Source organism: Carettochelys insculpta, chromosome 1, assembly GCF_033958435.1.
Source record: "Carettochelys insculpta isolate YL-2023 chromosome 1, ASM3395843v1, whole genome shotgun sequence".
Classification (NCBI taxonomy): domain Eukaryota; kingdom Metazoa; phylum Chordata; order Testudines; family Carettochelyidae; genus Carettochelys; species Carettochelys insculpta.
This window is the reverse complement of record NC_134137.1, coordinates 168,246,279-168,259,707: the sequence shown is the minus strand read 5'-3', so window position 1 is coordinate 168,259,707 and position 13,429 is coordinate 168,246,279. Positions and strand designations below refer to the sequence as shown.

Genomic DNA, 13,429 nt, shown 5'->3' with positions numbered 1-13,429 from the left:
AGTCAGGGTGGAAATGGCCCATCATCGGCAGTTAATGTGGTGTTGCGATCATCAAGAGAGAAGAAAACAAGTCAGTTCATCGGGGCGGGGGGAGGGGGGGAGAATGTGGCCCACTGTCAGATGCTAATGTGGAGGTGTGAACATCAAGCGCAGATAAACTGTTTTTGTAATGGGCCAACAATGCCCAGTCTCTGTTCAATCCTTGGTTGATGGAGTCAAATTTGCAAATGAATTGCAGCTCAAATTTCTCTTTCCATTTTTGATTTTTTTTTCTTTTGTTGTAGGACTGCTACATTTAAAGCTGTTACTGAGTGTCCAAGGAGATTGAAGTGTTCTCCTACAGGTTTGTGTATGTTGCTGTTCCTGATGTCCGATGTATGTTCACTTATTCTTTTACATAGAGACTGTCCAGTTTGGCCAATGTAAATTGCAGTAGGGCACTGCTGGCACATGATGGCATATATTATATTAGTAGATTTGCAGGTGAAAGAGCCCTTCATGGTATGGTTGATGTTAGGTCCTGTGATGATATCACTGGTGTAGATATGCGAAGAGAGTTGTCAGCGAGGTTTATTGCAGGGATTGGTTGCAGGTTTAGAGTTACTGTGTTGTGGTCTATAGTTGCTGGTGAGAATTTGTTTAAGGTTGGCAGGCTGTCTGTAGGCGAGGACAGGCCTGCCTCCCAAAGTCTGTGAGTGTGAAGGATCATTGTCTAGGATGGGTTGATGTGTTGGAGAGGCTTTAGATGGAGGCTGTATGTGATGGCCAGTGGTGTTCTCGTTTTCCTTCTTGGGCTTGTCTGATAGCAGGGGGCTTCTGGGTACATCTCTGGCTCTGTCAATCCATTTCTTCACTTCCTTAGGAGGGTATTGTAGTTTGAGGAAAGCTGGATAAAGTTCTTGTAGATGTTGTCTCTGTCTGAGGGATTGGAGCAAATGCGGTTGTACCTTAGTGCCTGGCTGTATACAAATGGATCGTGTAGGGTGCCCTGGATGGAAGCTGGAGGTGTGTAGGTAAGCATAGTGGTCCGTGGGTTTTCTGTATAGGGTGGTATTTATGTGACCATCACTTATCTGCACAGTAGTGTCCAGGAAGTGGATCTCTTGTGTGGACTGGTCCGGGCTAAGGTTCATGGCGGGGTGGAAACTCTTGAAATCACAGTGGAACTCTTCAAGATCTTCTTTCGCATGGGTCCAGATGCCACAATGCCCCTCAGTGCTCCACTCTGGCCGTTGGTCTCCAGGTGCGCAGGAATTAGGTAATAGGAAGACTGTGAATTTCAAATCGGGACCAGGAAGCCTGTGGCTATGGGCTTATGTTTGTATGAGAGCCTGAGAACTGGTTTTCTTTCTTTCTTTTCAATTAGCGTTGTGAATGCATTTACCCATTACAAATAGCCGCTGGAGGGAGTTCATCCTTCTGTCTCTATACTTGCTATTTTTTTCTGTGCTGCTTGGCATCAGCCGCTGCTCTGCCGCACCACATGGCAGCAAGGCTATTGTGGGGGTCACGCTTGCACAAGGGGCTGAGAAACTTCTTTTCAGCAGTTTACATTTGTGCATGAACCTCCCTCCTTCCCCCACACGCACCATGCAGTCGGGGTCTTTCCCATGCTCAGCCACATCACGTGGGTAGCCTCCAACCCAACAAAAGGATGTGACTGCTGTTCGGTGCTCACTGTGCTGCCAGATTTTCGAGGGCTTGCTGCCACCGGGGGCGGAGGGGTGACGTTTTCCCCAGTGGCTAAGATATTCAGGGGGATGGGATAATTCAACTGCTCCCCCCGACACCCTTAGCACTGGATCTATGGGGCTTGCTGACACCAGGGTGAAATCTCCCATGGTGGCTAAGATATTCCAGCTACTACAGCATGTCAACTGGCTCTGCAGTCCTGGACCACAGCCACCTCTCCATGCCAAAAATATTTTCAGGGGCTTGCTGTCCACTGTAGACACCCGCTGCTTTGATATATCTGTTATAAAATCTTTTCCCTAACATTTCCTATCTGTCTTCATGCTTTGACCAGCCCCCTCAAAAACACAGGCAGCAGGCCAGTTAAGATTCCTGTTTGCATTATAAGTTCAGCATATGAGATTTCACTGCCATCCCCTGTGCTGGCAATATCTGTGTAGTGAACAGGGAAGACAAAGGTTTTTTTTTCCCCCTAGACTTTTCTATCCTCTTTTTCCTAAATCTGAGAATACAGTCTGTCCCTGTGTTATTTTCAGGGATTGGATGCAATCACAGGAGGCGGGAGAGTCAGCAGATGGCCAGCTTAGATCACAGCTTGTGCAGAGAAGCCTTGTAATCCACTGGAAAGCCCAAGACGCTCTCCTCAGCAACTCTCTTTTTTCAAAAACTTCATTACCACCTCTTTCGTCCAGCTTTTCAGGGGCTCTGTATTATTTCGCAGAACTGGATGCAATCAGGGGAGGAGGGACACCCAGCGGACGGCCACTTGAGAATTCAGCTGCAGAATAAAGACATTTCTGTAAACTTCTTTGCCAGCCCTGTGGATGCCCTAGTGTAGACCTGGCCTAACTGGTGTCACTCCCCTTCCCCCCCTGTAGCCAGACCCGGCGGCCCTGCAGAGGGAATAGAGCCTGACGATGGGGGTGCGGCGAGGCGGGGGGGGGGGGGGGGGGGGGGGGGGGGTCACGACGTTCTGCGCTGCGACGGTTGCTGACTTGCCCAGACGCGCCACTGCGGGGGCCGAGGCCCTCAGGACCCAATGAGCCGCAGCTCCTCGCGCCCGGCGGCGATGACGTCACATGGAGACGGCGTGTGGGGGCTGCGCTCACAGACTCCCCTTCTCGCACCATCAGCGGGTCCAGGAACGATCCCGGCTCCACAGCGAGAGGCGCGCGCGAGCGAGGCGCCCCCTCCCCACCACCCCGTGCTCAGCGTGCTACGAGCTGCGAAGACGACAGGACTAAGTTTCCCGGGGTGCTGAGCGGCGTGACGTCAGCCCGCACCGCCCGCCCTTGGCCCCGGAAGGGTTTATCGCCCCCGTGACCCCCGCCTGTTCTTCCTTCCGCCTTTCTGGAGCAGTCCCGGCTAAGGTAGGAGTGAGGTGGCGCTGCGGGAGCCGGGTTAATCCGCTGTCATCGGGGAAACCCCGGCCCCGGGAGCCGCGAGCCTGCACCCGGCCCTTCCCTGCACTCCCCTGCGGCCGGGGGTGGGGATCGGGCGCGGCGCAGGGGTCGGGCGCAGCCGTCTCCCGAAGTTCCTAGCCTGGTGACCGGCCCGACCGCGCGCTGGGAAGGGGGGCGGCGGCGGGACGGTTGGATTCGGGCGGGGGAGTCCCGCTGTGTCTCGAGCCGGCTCGGCTCCGCTCCTCTCCTCCGCAGAGCACCATGGGCCGCGTGATCAGGGGCCAGCGCAAGGGCGCCGGGTCTGTGTTCCGAGCCCACGTGAAGCACCGGAAGGGCCCTGCGAAGCTGAGGGCGATCGACTTCGCCGAGCGGCACGGCTACATCAAAGGCATCGTAAAGGTGCGTCGGGCCCCCCGCGGGGCTTGCAGGGAGGGGCCGCGCTTCCCATCGGTGGCATCTCCCGCGGCGAGGTAGGGGAGCCGCACTCGGAAAGTATCTGGTGCCCAAGGCGGGGTCGATCCATCTAAGTTCTCGGTTTAAACGGCTACGGAAATCCCCAATCAGCGAAGTATCACCATTGTATTAATCTTGCTTTGTATCGGTTCTGTTCTGGCTGTAAGGACCTTCTCTTCGGTTAGTGTAATGGTTAAAACATGATTGGCAGCTACCTATAGCCTTTACTGTTTGATTTCCAATGCAGTTAAAACCAAACCTGTCTAAGTGCTGCTGTAAGCTCGTAAAGATTTTCAGGGCATTAGAAAAACTAACTCAATCTACTTCAAATTTTTAGACTGTCATTCATGTTTTTTATTGGTAAACTAGCAGAGGAGCATCGTGCTTTTATATGTTCACTACTCTCCTCAACTTTGAGCTGGGGGCAAATTAAAATATTCTGCCTGCTTGTTGAACAAACCATTTACTCCACTGTAAAGAATTTAAAATATAACCTCAAGCTTAAAATTTAATTTTACTGATTTTATATAATTATACACATCTTTATTCATTTAACAGTTGAGGGCTCATCAATGCAGTATTTATGTTTTTTCCATCCTCACTGGCCTAGTGTTATTTTGTAGGCTGGTGGCAGAGCTGGAAGTAGAAGCTATATCTGACTCCCAGCTGGCTAAGGGACCACTCATAGTTAAGCTGCTGCAGGGCATGATGGTAGGGTTCAAGGGGGCCTGATAGGTGGCTATAAAATACTTACTTTGACCAAGTGCAGCTCTAGACACGGATGAAAGTTGACTTAGATTTTTCATACCCTTGAGTGATGTAGCGTGGTCAGTTGAATTTTCTGGTCATCTTACCTATCACACAGTCATTGAAGTTATTTTCCTACCAGTTCCTCTTAGCTTGACGCTTCAGATGGCTGTTGGGTAAGCAGCGGGTTAGTCTGAAATCCAAGTTGAAAACCTCTGCGTGCTAGAATGTGTTAGGTGACAGTGTTCCCTGCTCAGAGGATCTCACTAATCATCATACAGTTTATTTTAAGAATGGGTGCAGTAAGACTGTGTGATACAGTGGAGGAAAAGGAGCATTAGAATAAAAACATACATCTACTGAAGACCAAATCAGTGATTTGGAATTTCCAAGTTACAGTAAGTGGGAAGTTATGAAGGCATGAAGTTAGTTGTGACAAGTTGGAAAAGTTCTTTTCTTTTTAAATGGTTCTCAGTACAGCTTTGATACTTAGTTAATGTGCAAGTATTTTATTTAATATTGGTGTTGGTGCAAACCAAATGGTTGCTGGAAGGTTTGGAGTGATTAAATAAGGGCAGTTAGGCATGATAAATTACTACTTAATGCTAAATTGAGAACTGTTAATCAACCTTAACCACATTTAGACTTGTGCTTTGTATATTGAGTCTTTTCTGGTAAGACTATGATCTGAAGTGGGCCTGTCCCACAAAAGCTCATCACCTAATACATTGTTTTGTTAGTCTTTAAAGTGCTATGTGACTGCTGGTTTGTTTTGTTACAGCTAGGTGTTTGACCTAGCCACGTTGCAGAAGTGAATTTGATCTCAGCTGAGGCTTAGATTACACTGGCTATTTTGCAACAAAGTTTGTAATTCACATGTGCTTAAACCTCCTTTTCCCCAATGACAAAAAGCCTCTCAACTCTTCCCCTGCCCCCCAACCCTCGTGTTGCTAAAAGTGTAGTGCAGATATACCAGTAGAGAGAGAGAGTTGAGAAGAAGACCAGGAGTGTGCATAAGTAAAGATTTGTACCCTATTTTAATTTGTTGGAGTTAAAATAATGCTTAAACTACTTGTCTTAAGAGCTTGACATTTATAAATATTTAAGATTATCTATAATCCTGAATAAATGATGTGACTGCCTGTGCTTTTTGTCAAATCAGGATATCATTCACGATCCTGGCCGAGGTGCTCCCCTTGCCAAGATAGCATTTCGTGATCCATACAGGTTTAAGAAAAGAACGGAGTTGTTCATTGCAGCAGAGGGTATTCATACTGGCCAATTTGTTTACTGTGGCAAGAAAGGTGAGTTAAGATGGGAGCTAGTCATGGTTAAAGTGGCTTCCAGGGCCTTTGGTAAGTTAGCCCAGTAGTTCTCAACCAGGTGTACATGAACTCATTTAGATGGGGGTGAGGACCCTTCCAGTGGGGGCCACTGACCCCCAGATGAAAAATCAGTCAGTGGTGAGGAGGAGGAGAATGTGGCTTTTACTAGGCTTTGGTGGGGCCAGAAATGAGGGGTTTGGAGTGTGAAAGTGGGCTTGGGTGCTGGAGGGAGTGAAGGCTGGGCACTGTTTGTCTAAGGTGGCTTCAGTGTGGTGCTGCAGTGGTGTTAAGTCAAGCTCCCCACCTGCCCTGACTCCACACCACCAGTATGGTTTTATATGGAGCTGGAAATATTGTACTAGCCAACGTTTAGTTTTCTGCATTGTGTAATTATACATTTGATAAGCTAATTAGGGGTAAGCTAATAATATGCATGTTTTGCTCAAGCCTTTGATATTCTAGCCCTTAATCTCTGATCAGCTGAATTTTTTAAAGTCACGTTTGTTTAAAGTGGAGGGAGGGGAGGTATTCACACAGATAGCATTTACACAGGAAAAATGTGCTTCTAGTAATGCGTTAATAGTATGAAGGTTCCAGCTTAAAATATTCTGTATTTCCTATTGGCATCTGTACATTAGTTGTAGCTGAGGCTGGCTAGGTAAGTTTCTGGACTTCAGAAGATAAAATATTTGGACCATTGTTGCAGTCTTATGACATGGACCTACACAGAGAACTAAATGGCTTTTTTCTTCTTTTTAGCTCAGCTTAACATTGGAAATGTCTTACCTGTTGGCACTATGCCTGAAGGCACCATTGTTTGTTGCCTTGAAGAGAAGCCTGGTGATCGTGGTAAATTGGCCCGTGCTTCTGGAAACTATGCCACAGTTATCTCCCATAATCCTGAAACCAAGAAAACTAGGGTAAAGCTGCCTTCTGGTTCCAAGAAGGTGATCTCTTCTGCAAACAGAGCTGTTGTTGGTAAGTCACATTACACAAACTGACCACTGTCACATGTATCTTAAGGTGTCTAAACGGTAGTGAAAGGTGTGATTGTAAATGGGCTCAGTGCTTAACTCAAACTCTGCTGATCTAGTGTGTGGTGTGCTTTGTGGGCTTATCATTAGCACTTCACACCTTGTGTACCTGTGTGTTATAGGTGTACATGGGAGCTTAATGCACAAGTTATTTGTATCACCAGAGCAGTGGACCAATACCCTACCAGGGTTGGCATTATACAAGGGGGGGGAAAAAAAAGGACATTCATAGCCTCCAAAACTTAATGACAGAACATGGGGATAACATGTTAAGTTAGTAGGAATTGATTGTGTTGAAGTTAGATAGGTGTAGGCTTGGAACTAGAGATCAAAAGTAGATGCTCCTAGCCTGAGCGGAGGGTGAATTGCTTTCTGAAAGCATGCAATTCTGCTGCCCTTGCTTGGGAGACTTACAAGGAAAACTTCAGTTTTGCAGGAAACAGTATTGATGTTTCAAGAGGTAGCATGCTTACTTTTGAACAAGTATAAAGCTAGCACACCACCATGGGGGTAGAGGCACTGAAGTTAGTTAGTGTGTATTGGACAAGACGACATACAGCAGAACCTGACCATACAATCACTAATTCCCATGGTACCATTTGCAAAAGTAAGGATAGTTACTGGGGTGTCCATTCTACAGTCTGAATAGAGAGTTAAGGCCATGTTTCTCAACCTGGAGGTTGCAGGATAGGTGTAGGGGGTGGTGGCGGCAAGCAGGACAGTTGCCTTTGGTCCCTGCTGTTACATGCTTCAGCCCTGTGTGGCAGGCTTCAGCTCAGTGAAGTCCAACATAGTCACTAGTACAAGATGATCTGAGTTAAGGGTGGTAACCTTTTCTCTTGAAATTGCTTTTGGGTACAGTATTACATGACTTGGCATGAACTGTAATAGGACTGGTGTACTTCCATGGCAGGTACTGTGTAGTTAGCAGAAAATTATTTTTAAAACTGTTTTAGGATGAAAGGGGCTATCTTAGTTTTTGAGTTTTAATAGCAAGCCAGTTACTTTCCTGTTCATTTCCTGTCACATCTTGTTAGGATTGCTAATGTTGATTGGACATAATCCTTGGAAGCACTCTCCCATGACAACGTTTAATTGAATTTCTAGAGGCTCTAGGACAGTCCTAGAGAGTTGGCAACTGTACATCGGGGGTACAAGGAACTTTGACAGCTGCTGCATGTGTTAACACATTTGTACAGAATAAGGCTTAGGGGGGAAGCAAGATAGTGTGATTAGCATAGTCTATCTAGTGTAACTGATTTTCATAGTTAGTTCATTACATATCCTAAGGATGTTGCCTGTGAGTGCCCAGTCCAACTTATGACCCAAGTTTTGAGGGTGGATAGTAGGTCTTAAGTGTATGTTATGATCTTTCAATCTGATGGTCTTCTACCTGAAAGGTTGTCATGTCTTATTGCGCCACTCACCTGTCTATATTTTGAAAGGAATTCTGGGAAGGATGACCAGTGATCTAGGACTATCCTGTGATATAGTATCTCTAAATGAAATCAAGATATTAGAATCAAGAAACTACCTTTTGCAGCCCATCTTTAGGGCGCATAGATATTAGAATATCCTTTATCAAAAAGCAATCTATACTGCTCTCTGGCCTGGCTGTGAAATGCTTGTGTGGGTGCTTGCATATTTGACTCACCTTTCACAGATTAACTAAACAAGATTTCTAAAACAGTTCAGAATCTGAAAAGTCTGTTTTTCCTTAGTCTGAATTGGTAAAACATTTGCTTATTTTAAACAGTCTACTACAATAAGTCCACCTAAAGTAGGCAATTCTAGCTTCATCAGTAAAAGAGCAGGAGTCAAAATACCTTAGGTCGACTGCAGACTTAGGTGTCTGCAGCTCTCTGAATTGATTGGAGAGTGAACTGCGATTAATTTGGCATGGCTTCACTAGATCCATTAAATTGGCTTCTGATGGGTTGATCCCAGCTGTAGTGGAGAAGTCTGGTGAAGACACACTTCATGAGTTAAAGCTACTTATGCTGAATTCCCAACAAATTTTGTATTTTTCAATGAATTTCAGGTATTGTTGCTGGTGGAGGTCGTATTGACAAGCCCATCCTAAAGGCAGGTCGTGCCTATCACAAATACAAGGCAAAGCGAAACTGCTGGCCACGTGTCCGTGGTGTGGCTATGAATGTAAGTCTCAGCTTTCAAATGTCTTTCTATAGTTTACATGCAGGCTCAAGTTGCATGCCATTCAAGAGTCAGTGGTACTTCTATCAGGAGGTGTGGAAGTTAGGCTGTACAAAGTGCCTATAAAATGAACATATATCTCTGCAGTTGTAAACAGCTGCTTAAGTGTATGTGCGGTTAGATTATTCCTTTATCGAAAGGAAAAAGTGAAAAGTATAAAACAAGAACTATTATACACTTGCCTTAGTTTGTGTTTTAAGTTTAATTTGGAACATTGTCTACATTTTTGACCTTGGTGACTTCCTTTATAGCCTGTAGAACATCCCTTTGGTGGTGGTAACCATCAGCATATTGGTAAGCCTTCAACCATCAGGAGAGATGCACCAGCTGGTCGCAAGGTTGGTCTCATTGCTGCCCGGCGTACTGGCAGACTGCGTGGAACCAAGACTGTGCAGGAGAAGGAGAACTAATATCTTGCAATACAGTTTAAACAATAAAAGGCTTTAAAAACCTTGTCTCATGAAGCCTTCTGAAGGAGTGAGCTGGCTCTTCGCACTCATTAGTGAGGGGGGGTTGTTGAACTCTTGCTTTTCTTGAAAGCATAAATGGGTCCTTAGGTGCAATCAGTGTATGATTAATGGATTTCAGAGCCTTCAGCTTCATTGAGAGACCAAAAATTGAAACTGTCACCTAGTGTTAAGTAACTGGCAGTTAAAACTTGGTTACCCACCCTAAGGAGGGATTAATAGGTGGTGGTTCTTTCACTGAAGTTCCTGGTTGACGGTGGCTCATGCACTAGATCATTTGAAATAACTTGTGTAGAAGGGGAAGTTGGTTGAAACCTTGCACTGGCTTATAAAAGCCAACATCTACTCCTCTCTCTCTCTCCTTAATAAAACTGAACAGTTTTTTGGAAAGGTAGCAGCCAGCAGGATGTCAAGGTTGAAAACCCCTTACCCTTCCCTTGTGCCTCCCTGGAGGGGATAAAATGTAGTTAGAGCTGCTGGGAAGAGGTAAGCTGTTGCATGAATCTTGCATATACTTTTTAGCTGGAAAAAAAAAAAAAGTCAAGTATGTGACCAAGTCCTGTGTAGACATCACCTAAGCCTACCACCAGCCAAGGAACTGATGGAAAAGAATGGGCTCGTGATAGGATGCCACTACAGGAATCTTTAAGTGTGAGGATGTGAAGTACTGAAGGAGCACTTTCAGTCAACTGATAATGCAACTTTCTCACTTCCCATAGCATTAGTAGGGTGGAAAGCCTAGAACACTGTAGGCAGCTGCAAGATTAAATACTTCTAGTAATTGTACAGTCAGAATTGGATATGTTGTATACAGTGTTCACTGTCTTTAAGAGGTGTGTGTCCTTAAACATCAGCTGGTACAAACCACAAAAATTCCTTCAACAATGGACTCTTCTAGTCGTTTTTTCTTGAGTTACAGGGGCATAAACTTGCTCATTTTGAAGCTGTTGCTGGCTCACCCTTCAAAAAGATGAGTTCTGACCTCTCCCTCACTTACCCCATGAGTTATACAACATGGACATTGTGTATGCTCGTTTGTGTAAAAGTACTGCTATGTTGGAGGTAGAGGCCCCAAGAAAATAAGCAGTATCTTTCATGAGAAAAGTTCATTTCAAACAAGCACTCGATGCTACCTGTAGCAATTTTGGTGATGTAACAAGTGCTGTTGTATGAAGCCTCTCATGAGTTCTAATATTTATTCAATTACTTTGCCCCTGTACTCTATGGAATATAATTCTTCAAGAGGAATAGCAGGCTTAAAGCCCATCTAAATTTACTATGGTTTATTTTACCCACCATATCAGAGTTCAATGTGCTACACACTAACAGCATTAAAAATCAGTAATTTCCATACTACCATCACATAGTTTCAGATATGACAGTCACTTTCCTCTGAGCACTAATGCAGAGTTTAAAATACCTAAAATGTCCCTTCACATTTTATACCTGATTCAGAAAGGACAAACCCAACACCCTCTCCCTCAGCTACCACTGAGCAAACAAGTATGAATTTCAGCCCAAAGGGTCATAATCCCAGTTACAGGCTAGGCCTTCCCCCCTACTTTTGAGTACCTCAGGTGTCTAAATTAAACATGAAGAAAAGGGTTAGCTTTCACTAAGGTGGAGAAAGTAAAAGTTCTAGCCCCCTCCACTAGAAATATAAAGTGATCAATACAAGGAATTAGTGATCTGACCTAAACATTCTTTTCTAAGCACCTATGCAATATGGAAACAGTCCACACCTTACAGAATCTGAATCCTTCGCCTGCTACCCCTGTACGCACACTCTATTCCTGCCTATCCATCATACCCCTGCCACACTGCATGTCCTTTTGATTAAATACCTACTAAACATATCGCTGGTCCTCCCCCAAATGCTAATGCCATCTTAACACACAATGGTGCAATTACAAGACAAACATGTAACATTTGCAGGGGTGAGGAAGGAGAGGAAAATACTCAGCTTTCAAGAGAAACCTATGGCCAGCTCTGGTTACAAGTGCCTGAAAGAGGCATTTATAATACAAGGGAATTTGAAAACCGCCTCAGGTTTGACCTGTCTCAGACAACTTCTGCTTAACAAAACAAGCTGCAGTCAGGTAGCCCTTTAAAGGCCAACAAAATAATTCATTAGGTGATGAGATTTTGTTGGTCTGCCCCATGAAAGCTCATCATCTCTCAAGTTATTTTGTTAGTCTTTAAGTGTTACATGACTGCTGGTTTTGTTAGAATACATACTAACATGGCTACCTCTCTGGTAGTATTCAACTGCTGCTTAAGTTGTAGAGCAAATTATATAACAAACTTCAAGTGGCCAGTCTTTGTGTATGGTCTATTGGTATGGGAGCTGGTTGGTGTGACTCTCATACCAGCCATGAAATTGTAGTTCATTATGCTCTCTTGCTCTGGATATAAATTCAGCTTTATGGCATCAAATTTAGAACAGGTAGAGAAAGATGATTCAAAACATAAAGACAAGAACTAAGGTAAAGGTAAAGGTAAATATATTACACATGAAGTCTAAGCCCTTGGAAGCTTTTTCTATAGCATTGAAGTTACTCTTGATGTGAAAGACTGTCAAAAGTGATGCAACTTAATTGTAAGAATCCACTAACCTATACGTTTACACATCCAGAAAGATTTTTCAAGACTTGTCAGTTCATTCTTCACCGGACTTATCAAGAACACCCTTTTAATGCAAACCTAAAGGCTGTGTGGCTGTAATTGATACAGCTTCCGTTCTGTACGTAAACATAGCTATGGTTTGTGTGTAACATCCTTGACTATAAACAGCAAGTTTTAAGCATTCATTTTAGAAAGAGCTTATATGTATAAAAATGCTTATGCTCAGGAAAAGTCAGGTCAGACAGAAGTTTGAAAAGTGACTGTCTGGTAGTAAACAACCATTCACTTTCTACAGATGAGGCCCAGGTTGAGATTTCAGAGCTTCATTCTAGAAAGAAAATGACATGCTAAAAGTTTAATAAAAATAGTCCCGGGGACAAAAATAAGAACTGACAATGTACCAATATAAAAATAGATTTCTTGCAACATGGTGGAATGATACCACCAGTGAGACACTAATACCCGGAAACAATTGCACAGGAAATACTAAATCATGAGGTGTCTACGCTCGAGGGAAAGGTTGTATTACATAGCTAGAGTTGACATGCCTTAATTTGGGTTTCCACAGCCAATTCCACTAAGGGAGGCTGCAGGGAGCCTGCAGTCCTGTCAACTTCTGTTATGCCTAATGGGGGACAGGAGTACTGTGGACAACAGGGGTGCCCTATAGGTTTTAGTATGTCCGCACAACACGCTAAATAAAACTCCAGAAGATGGACTGCAACAAGGTCAATCTTCCCTGTAGTGAAGACGTACCAATACTCTACCTATAGAGGCAGAGTAGCAGTGCTATGCCTAGAAGATTCCAGAGACTCAAACAAGGTAATGATGTGGAAAACCATACTGTAGAATTCGTATGAATTCCAATTCCAGACTGCAGGAATACAAATATATTAATAAGATTGTATCACCAGCCTCCAGATTATGAAAAAGTCACATTGTGGTTCTGATCCAAAGCTGAAGAAACTCAATGGTACTTAATTCAGCTTTGGATAGACATGAGTATTATCGTACGGAGGAGATAAAAAGGGCACATAAGAGTAGTAAAATAGTAGTAATGCGTGATTACAGCTACTGCACAAACTGATCAAATGACAACAGGACAACCTATACCACTCCTTGGAAATACAAATTCTAAAGTATGCCAAGGGAAAGGGTATTTTCAACATAGCTTCAGGTAAGACACTAGTTTGATCAACTCAGCTAGTAAGTACCCAACACAATAATGTTGAATGTTCTTGTGGAGAAATCATACCAAAACCTACCACAGCAACAGTAAGCTTGGAATGAGGAATTTAAATGAAAAAATTAGGAAGCTAAATCAAGAAGCTCTATAGAAAGCATATTAAAATACTTGATTCCACAGTCTGAGTCATCACTCTATTAGAGTATCGGGGGGTGGGGGGGTAGCCGCGTTAGTCTGGATCTGTAACAGCAACGAAGGGTCCTGTGGCACCTTATAGACTAAC

At 44.3% G+C, this 13,429-nt stretch overlaps 1 protein-coding gene across 1 annotated transcript; it reads left to right on the top strand.

The window, feature by feature from the left end:
- Positions 1 to 2,935: 2,935 nt before the first annotated feature.
- On the top strand, positions 2,936 to 9,323 carry RPL8 (ribosomal protein L8). Its single transcript, XM_074995047.1, has 6 exons — positions 2,936 to 3,062; positions 3,351 to 3,494; positions 5,458 to 5,599; positions 6,380 to 6,598; positions 8,696 to 8,811; positions 9,120 to 9,323. Exons 2-6 carry the CDS (start codon positions 3,357 to 3,359, stop codon positions 9,276 to 9,278), a joined length of 774 nt encoding a protein of 257 aa, XP_074851148.1. The 5' UTR covers positions 2,936 to 3,062; positions 3,351 to 3,356; the 3' UTR covers positions 9,279 to 9,323.
- The last annotated feature ends 4,106 nt before the right edge of the window (positions 9,324 to 13,429 follow it).

What these genes read in the sequence shown, in the direction of transcription:
- RPL8 (XM_074995047.1), top strand. Translation starts at nt 3,357, where the DNA reads ATGGGCCGCGTGATCAGGGGCCAGCGCAAGGGCGCCGGGTCTGTGTTC. An exon ending in ACATCAAAGGCATCGTAAAG is followed by an intron (nt 3,495 to 5,457) that starts GTGCGTCGGGCC and finishes TTGTCAAATCAG; the next exon opens with GATATCATTCACGATCCTGG. An exon ending in TGCAAACAGAGCTGTTGTTG is followed by an intron (nt 6,599 to 8,695) that starts GTAAGTCACATT and finishes AATGAATTTCAG; the next exon opens with GTATTGTTGCTGGTGGAGGT.